Genomic DNA, 8,127 nt, shown 5'->3' with positions numbered 1-8,127 from the left:
CTTTATCCTCTGCCTTTGTGCCACACATTCGCAAAGACACCCAGTTTCTCCTCGTCCGACTGGTGAATCACTGGAAGTCCTTGTGTCATAGTTCTGTCTGCTCTGTGACTGGACTCTTGTGGAGACGCTTCCTGTTTCAAACTGAACAGGGTAAGGACAAGACGTACTGGACCAGTCTGAACTGGTCTCCACATCAGACTGGCTCTATCTGGTTTGGACTGCTGAGATCTGTATCTGTTCGATGTCCATTAAGACCTCTGTGCACTCATGTTGACTTGAATCAGCTGCATTCTATGGCTCTGTGGGTTTGTACCCATGTTTGGCCACCGGAAGGCGCCAATGTCTTAAATGTGAACACTTCAATTTGTGTATATTTGCACAGGTACTTAATTTATTTTCTAGAATAATTATCTTGGGAGAAAAAAAAAATCATGGTTTATATCAGTCAGACTCTGGCTGTATATAAAGATTATGATACTGATGATAATATTGTGAGTATAGTATATACCGTATCTTAGAACTCCAGGTTAAATTCTAGCTAGAGCAGAGACCCTCTGCTAGCTCTCCAGACGTTTCTATGTGTGCTGAAGTGAAACACTAACCTGCAATCCTGCATGATTCAGAGCAAGGATGGAGAAAGAGAGAAGACAAATGTGAAATAACAGGACGGGCAAAAGCAAAAGAATTCAAGGGAGAGAGTGTGTGTATGCGTGTGCATGTATGTGTGAATGAGTGCATCTGTGTACTGCGCTACTCTGTTGCCCTGCCTCCCTCTCTCTACTGGTTGGAAATGTTTGTTTGTGTGAGAGGATTAGGGCAGACTTTTGCTCTGGCAGCCATACTTGACCTGGAGTGAAAGTGTGTCGTTATGAATGAGCTTTTTTAATGTCCAAGGCATTAAAAAACAGAGTATTAGAGAGAATCGCGAGTTGGGCGCGTCACATCTGAATGGTAAATCCCTCCAGTTCAGTGTTGTGCTGTCTGTGACGTAAATTGTCTGCTATGACATTGGGTTTCTCATGATGCATTTAGCTAATATGCAATATGACGAGAGAAGTCAGGTGGACTAACTATATATATGAGAGTGAGCAAGAGAGAGACAGAGAGATTCAAACCTTGATGCTGTTTGCAGAAAGTTATTTTTTCCCCAGAGGTGTTTGCACCTCTGGACGAATATTAAAAATGGAAACAAAAGATCTTGAGAGAAATAAACTTCACTGATGTTGGCATCTTTGCTTGTGTTTGATTATTTCTATCCAAATGTATGGGAATGTCGTGGTGTGCAAAATTCTATCCCTCTTCTTTTTTATGAGTACTTTATTTGTTGCCTGTTTGGAAAAGATAAAAAACATAATTTGTGGGTTTTTTTATCATAATATATGTTAAAGTAAATTATTCATCTAAACTGTTTCATCTAAACTTTGAACATGAACTCATTACCAAACGAATAGTGTATATATATATGTATGTGTGTATACACACTCACACACACACACACACACACACATTTATAAATGTATATAATATATATCATTTGATAAAATAGAGGACATGTTTATGTTTTATGGGGTATTTTTATTTAAATACAACTTGATTGATTCACTTGATTTTACAAGACTGAAATTAAGGTGAAGCCTCGACGACAGGCGCTCATACCTGCGCCGGGAATCTGATCCCAAGATGTTACCAACTGAGCAGAAAAATGGAAAAGAAAAAAATTTATGGCGAAATTACATGGAAAATAAAGAAGAAGGGAAAAAAGGAAAGCAAGACAGATGCAAAGGCAAGACTGTCTTTTTGAGCAGCAGTTTCCTCTGCATAGATGTCAGATTGCACGATGGACTGTAAAAAAAAAAAAGAAAGAAAGAAAAGACAACGACGAGGAAAAAAAGGAAGGGCTCCCGCTTTACTTCTGGGCAGGGATCATGCTGTCGATGGACTCGCCCTTCTCCAGCTTCTTCTCCATCTCAACCATCAGCTTGACGCCATCAACCACACACTGCACTTGCTCAACCTCTGAAGTGCCAATACGGTCAGCATTGGAAATGTCAAACACTCCACCAACAGAAGCGGTGTCCACACCACCTGAGAAAATAAATGAGGATGGAGGTCAACAAATGTAGCAGATGTTAACTATACCACATCTTCATTACGTTCATATCATCAATCAATATTTGTACAGTGTGCTCATGCAGGGTTTGTATACCTGTGCCACGCTTCTGCAGGCGCAGTCTGGTCAGGATCTCCTCAAACTTGGCATGTGTGCTCAGCTTGGCCAGCTTGACGTGGACACCACCACGCAGGCCTGTGCCCAGGTTGGAGGGGCAGGTCAGAACGAAACCAAGATGCTCGTTCCACATGTAATCATGGTTGTGCTTCTTGAAAATATCCTCAATCTGTCGAAGCGGAACATACACATGCTCACACAACAACAGCAGAGGCAACAACAGAGGAATATGTGTGCATTTATGTGTGCAGGTTCTCCATACCCTCTTAAGACCAACGCAGAAGCGCTTGAACACTTCCTTCATGTTGCCACCCTTCTGCATGGAAATGACACGCAGGTGATCTTCCTCGTTCACCCAGACCAGAAAGGTCTTGTTCTCATTGTGCCTGTGTTTAAAGCATAGGCCTCACTTAAACCACTGCACCACAATTTAGTTACAATTCAAAACCTAATTTATATCACACATCAATATTCTTTAGGTTCAATCTCCCTCACGCAACACACCGGAACTTTTCATTGTATCACAATCATTGGGGCAGTCCGTTCGTCTTTGTTTGCACTTTCTGCAGGTTACACCAGTAGGTGGCAGCAAGTGTCTGTCTTCATGAATCATTCACTCAAACGATTCATTCAAAAACACTGACTCATTCAGGAATTAAATATTACTGTATGCTGCTCGGAGACAGAGTACATGGTTTCTTTCACTTAACAAAAAGTAATCGTCAATATTGTGTCTAAAATGTGAGTTACTCAGTATTAACTTATTTTTAATATAATGCTGATATTACACTCGCCATCATGCAGTTGGTGTGGCTGTTCATGCAGGTAATCAGAACAACAGCATTCTTTCTCCTGTGGTGTCGATTAATTATATATCATCTTTGTTTGGTCATTTGGTGTGTCTCACACTGGACCTCACATTTGTTGGAAAAGTAAAGTTTCATAAAAGTAAAACAAGTTTCAGAAAGTGACCATTACATTCTAAAGTAAGAAAGAAATTACATTAGTTTACTCTTCACAAGGTTACTTTTCTGAAATTAGACAACCTTGATGATTTATGTGACTGACAAATGTGACCTACAAAGGGTGCAGCCTTTGAAATGAGACTGCAATTGATAATTGTGATTTGGCTCACCAAATGCCTCTGCCATCGGGCCAGTCACGGGCCATACCAGCAGCCAGCAGCAGGGGGGAGACAGGTTTGTCAAAGAGGAAGTGGTCAGCGATCAGCTGCTCCTGCTCAGCATCAGTCATGGATTTCAGGGGGTAGTATTTGCCCTTGAATTCTCCGTCTAAGCTGTTCAGAGCTAGAGAAAGAAGGAGTGCTTAAACTAATACTGATTCTTATGCATACTCTCATTCTACAGATGACATTGTTATTGTAGAATTATAGTGCTATACGCACTTATTAAAGTCAAAACTAATAAAAATTACAAAAGCACAAAAAATTACTACAACTTTCAAATGAAAACTGTAAATATAAAAATAGTGTATTCAAAATATCAATTCTAAGTTCCATTGATTTGTGCACACATGACTGTAATAACAGCATACCTTCAACAGACAGCTTCTCAACAGCTCTGCGTTCTCCACGGCTGTTGTGGGGGGGCAGGGCATATCCCTTAATGCTGCGGCCAGTACGCACACGGCTACTGAGAACATAATTGGGGTCCAGGTCGTCTCCACCCTACAAGTAAAGATTTAATTCATTTCAGAACATTGCCAAATATTGTTAAACAGTAGATTCTGGATATAAAGCATTCCCATATGGATTGATTTTCATATTTATTTACTATCTCACATTTAACATTATTCAAGTAAATAAATAATTGATTTCAAGGAGACAGTTTATTGTTCCATCTATTGACTTTGTCTATTGACCATTTCATGAACTATTTGTTATTTCCGTTTTGTACCTTCAGGTTCTCAAAGTTGAGGTCAGTCTTGTGCTTGTCAGTTGCCTTGTATCCACCGTGGCGGTCGGAAATGACAGGGTCAAAGAGATCCTTGAACACTTCATAGGACTCCTCATCACCAGCAACACAGCCCACGGTCATGATGAAGGGGTGACCTGGAGAAAAATATCGTCTCGTCAATATATGAAGGAAGGAAACATGTTGTGCTCTCTGAAGTGATCCAGGTTTGAAATATGTGGTAAGGATGTGACACTGATGTCTTTACTCACCTGGGTTGTCAACACCGGTCTGGATGACATCATCCAGGGTGAATCCAGTGGGGGTCTGCTTGTCCCTAAGCTTGGCATACATTTCCTTAGTCAGCACCTTGGCCATGTGGTTGTTGTGCTTGGTAAGGTCTGGATACTCATCTTCAGCTTTGTAGTTCAGCTTGAAGTTGTTGTGGGTGTTTCCGAACGGCATGATTGCGTTTCTAACACTGAAGATTGGACAAGAGAAAGAATATTTGCATTTGATTCTTTGAATGATCAAATATTACTTCTACATATACATGTCTCACCTGTCTATCTATTGGAATGTAAATTTGTCTAATTCTGTTAAGTCAGTTAAGATTGAAAAGAGTTTTCTAAACCAAGGGGATAAAAGCTGGCAGCATGATTGTCTCACCTACAGCTGCAGACACTATAGCATTGTGTTTATATAAAGAATTTACAATTAAAAAATGACCATTTTAGTATAACCAGATGGTATCCATATGTTTTACAGCATGCTGACTGAAATCAATGAAACCGTATTCAGTGCAGAAACATAACTGCTTAAACATCAGCTTCCGCTGGATTGTGATAAATGATAACCTGTGAAACACAGCTGCACACATTAAAACAGTCTGTCTGGTATCCTAGCAACCTCCACTTGAGGTCCTCACTTGTTATGTGATATGTCTGATTGGTCCAGGAATGGGAGAGACGCTCTCAGGTCTAAATGTAGACTGATCTATTTTTACTAAGGTCTCCACTCCCTCCCATATACTTTCACATAATCTCAAACATTTTCCAAAATTCTATGAACATATTGCAATGTGTTCTGCCTTTATCACTTAATGTTGTATACGTTATTAAAGTGTTCCTACACATTCTGACCTTTGAGGGTTTCCTTAGACTCACGCTAATCCCATATTTGTTGTGTTATTTTATCATTTACCACATACAAATCCTAACACTGCTATTAACTTGTGGTGGTCTGAACTGTGAGTCGCTTGAATTAATTTCTATGATATACAGCCATCAGAAGTTTGTCACATGCTTACCACGGGATCTTATTTTAAAAATAGCCAGCAGAGGGAACCTGTCCCATACGTGGCAGTAGGAGAAAGCGAAACATGTCCCAGGGTTTTTATAGCTGTATCCGATTATGCTCTCAGAGCACCTGCATTTCACTCGTTTGACATCTGCTCCAACATTTCAGCACAGGTCAACCAAACTAGTTCTTCACCCAAAAATATCTGAGCATGCACAAAATGTAAAATATATCAACAGATGCCTTTCACAAACACCCCAGTACTTCTGTCATGAAAAAGAACATACATCTGCATATGAAACATCATACATAGGGAATTGGAAAAAATTATGTAGCCCCACAAACCACTGCCATTTTACTTTAGATGTTTTTGTTTTCCTTCTTTTTCGGGGAGTATTCCGCTAGCTTGCATTTTTTCAAAATTATTTTATCTCATTGAATTTTTATTATTATTTATTTTTAAGATCATTTTTTCTTAAGCTTTCTCTCTTTTCCCCTCTCAGTGAATAATGGTTATTCAAGAATGTTGTCTTTACCTGCACACAAGTCAATAAAAGTGGTAACAGTCCTTGGGATCAGATCCTGTTCACCAAAGCCGAAATAGGGGTCACCCAAGCAAGAAGAGTTTGATTTGGGTTTATATACCACCAACCCCTGCAGCCATTGGCTAGCCCATTTTAGAGCTCACTGAATTCTGATTGGCTGGCCCCAGTCTCTTATGCCCTGTTTAGTGGAAGAAAGGCTTCAATTTAGATCCCAGTCATCTTAGATGAGGTGGCAGCTGTGGGCCGTGCCCCCCTCCTCTCCCATATCCCTTTACACTTCCCGCCCCATACATAGCTTTCCAGTAGGGTATAGGTTGGAGGAGGGGTGGTGGGGCATGGAGGGTCTACCATGCTAAAAAGGCTGAGCAGCACTTTTGCCAAACATACCATGGATATTAGAAGTGCTCACGTCAGGCCGATGGCTTTGGAAAAAATCAGCTGGTAGGCTCTGTCCATCACATCATTCACTTAGCGGTTTTGCAGGTGAAGTCTGCCGCAGTGTCATATTTACTTCATTTATTTGTTCATGTTCAGATGGCATATTTATGCAGTGGGGTAAAAAATCATCAGCTGCCACTTTAGAATGAACTGAACTTGAATTAAGGAAGACAGTTGATATGAAAGTCAAGTTGATAGATTCTCAATTGTGCACCAACAGTTCCATCTCATGAAAAGTCATAATAATTTGAAAAACGCACAACTCAGACCTAAACATAACCATAAAGCCCAACCCCTAACCCTAATCATGACTGCAACTGGGGGAAAAAACCCTATAAAGCTTTCGTATGATCCAAGTCAGACGATAACATGATTTTGCCAGAATTATTACATCTCTAATTACGTTGCCATGAGAGTATGTTTACTGTTGTGTCTTCTTTTTCGTATTTATGCAATTCAATATGAGGTATTTCCATCTCCAGTTTCAATCACATGCGCACATACATGTTCTCACTCATGGAGGCCCCGTGAGTGTCCCCAGTACTAGAGTGTCTGGACATTAAGGGTAACCCCCCAACCCCCCGTTGTATCTGTCTAGCAATCCATTCAGCTGCAAATTGTATAACACATTTCATACATTTTGTTAAGTAATGCATTAAGAATGAAATTTAACTGTATTGGCTTATTTTATCTTTGTGCCTCAAGACTTTAGGTTAAACAGGACTCTAATGCTAGTCCAGCTGTCTCCAACATGGCACCAAGTGTGACTAACAGGCCTGCCATGGCTCACATGCTTACCAGCAGCTGTCATGCATGCATACACATATCAGAACAGCTTATCATACAGAGATAAATGCTCAATTATGCTCAATTCGTTACTCTGACTTAAAGATTTAGTGTGGCTCCAGGCATGTGTTTCAAACACAGATTCAAGAGATAATAATATTTGAGGACTGGTTGGTCGGGGAGTATCTATGGCCAGTACTGGATATATAAGGGGGAGCGGTCGTTCACTGGCCTTGCCCTGTGGTGTCACCCCATGTCCCCTTACTCACACAGTTGTCTTCTGTTTATCCCTGTACAAATAGTAAGCTTGCCGCTAGATCAATCTATCTAGAAGTTTTTTTTATAAATATGGTGCAGTATTTATTTTTAGAAGTACACTACTATTCAAATGCTTGGGTCTGTAAAATTTTTTTAAAATGTTTTTGAAAGAAGTGTCTTATTTTGAAAGTAGTGTTTTATGCATTTATTTGATCAAAAATAGTAAAACTAGGTTTGAAACATTATTACAATTTAAAATATCTGTTTTCTCTTTAAATATATTTTACAATATAATTTATTCCTGCGATGGCAATGCTGAGTTTTTAGCAGCCAGTCTTCAGTCTCACACGATCCTTCAGAAATCATTCTAATATGCTGATTTAGTGCCCTTTCTTATTCTTATTATCAATGCTGAAAACTGTTCTGCTCCTTAATATTGTTGAGCAAACCGTGACACATTTTTCAGGATTCTTTGATGAATAGAATGTTTCAAAGAACAGCATTTATTTTAAAATAGAACAGGAGTGAATGTGATAAATGCATTCCAATCACTGAATATTATTCCTTTCAGTTGGGTGTGTATAGTCATGTCTTATCTTTCTAGGTCAGTGAGGTGGTGTCAGAATGGAGTGCATGTGGAAGAGGAGGAAGGTTGCGTAAC

At 39.7% G+C, this 8,127-nt stretch overlaps 1 protein-coding gene across 1 annotated transcript; it reads right to left on the bottom strand.

Annotated features, from left to right (window-relative positions):
* Nucleotides 1–1,308: 1,308 nt before the first annotated feature.
* On the bottom strand, nucleotides 1,309–6,222 carry LOC306870315 (creatine kinase M-type). Its single transcript, XM_079417513.1, has 8 exons — nucleotides 5,976–6,222; nucleotides 4,413–4,621; nucleotides 4,144–4,298; nucleotides 3,782–3,914; nucleotides 3,363–3,534; nucleotides 2,490–2,613; nucleotides 2,207–2,396; nucleotides 1,309–2,085 (listed from the first exon to the last, which is right to left on the bottom strand). The coding sequence occupies exons 2-8, from the start codon at nucleotides 4,603–4,605 to the stop codon at nucleotides 1,907–1,909; spliced, it is 1,146 nt and encodes a 381-aa protein (XP_079273639.1). The 5' UTR covers nucleotides 4,606–4,621; nucleotides 5,976–6,222; the 3' UTR covers nucleotides 1,309–1,906.
* Between the last annotated feature and the right edge of the window lie 1,905 nt (nucleotides 6,223–8,127).

The sequence above is a fragment of the Barbus barbus genome (genome assembly GCF_936440315.1).
Source record: "Barbus barbus genome assembly, chromosome: 5".
Lineage (NCBI taxonomy): Eukaryota > Metazoa > Chordata > Actinopteri > Cypriniformes > Cyprinidae > Barbus > Barbus barbus.
Note: the sequence above shows the minus strand (reverse complement) of the source record. Positions and strands in the feature narration are given on the sequence as shown.

What these genes read in the sequence shown, in the direction of transcription:
- LOC306870315 (XM_079417513.1), bottom strand. Translation starts at nt 4,605, where the DNA reads ATGCCGTTCGGAAACACCCACAACAACTTCAAGCTGAACTACAAAGCT. An exon ending in TGAGAAGCTGTCTGTTGAAG is followed by an intron (nt 3,535 to 3,781) that starts GTATGCTGTTAT and finishes TTCTTTCTCTAG; the next exon opens with CTCTGAACAGCTTAGACGGA. An exon ending in CCCGATGGCAGAGGCATTTG is followed by an intron (nt 2,614 to 3,362) that starts GTGAGCCAAATC and finishes CTTTAAACACAG; the next exon opens with GCACAATGAGAACAAGACCT.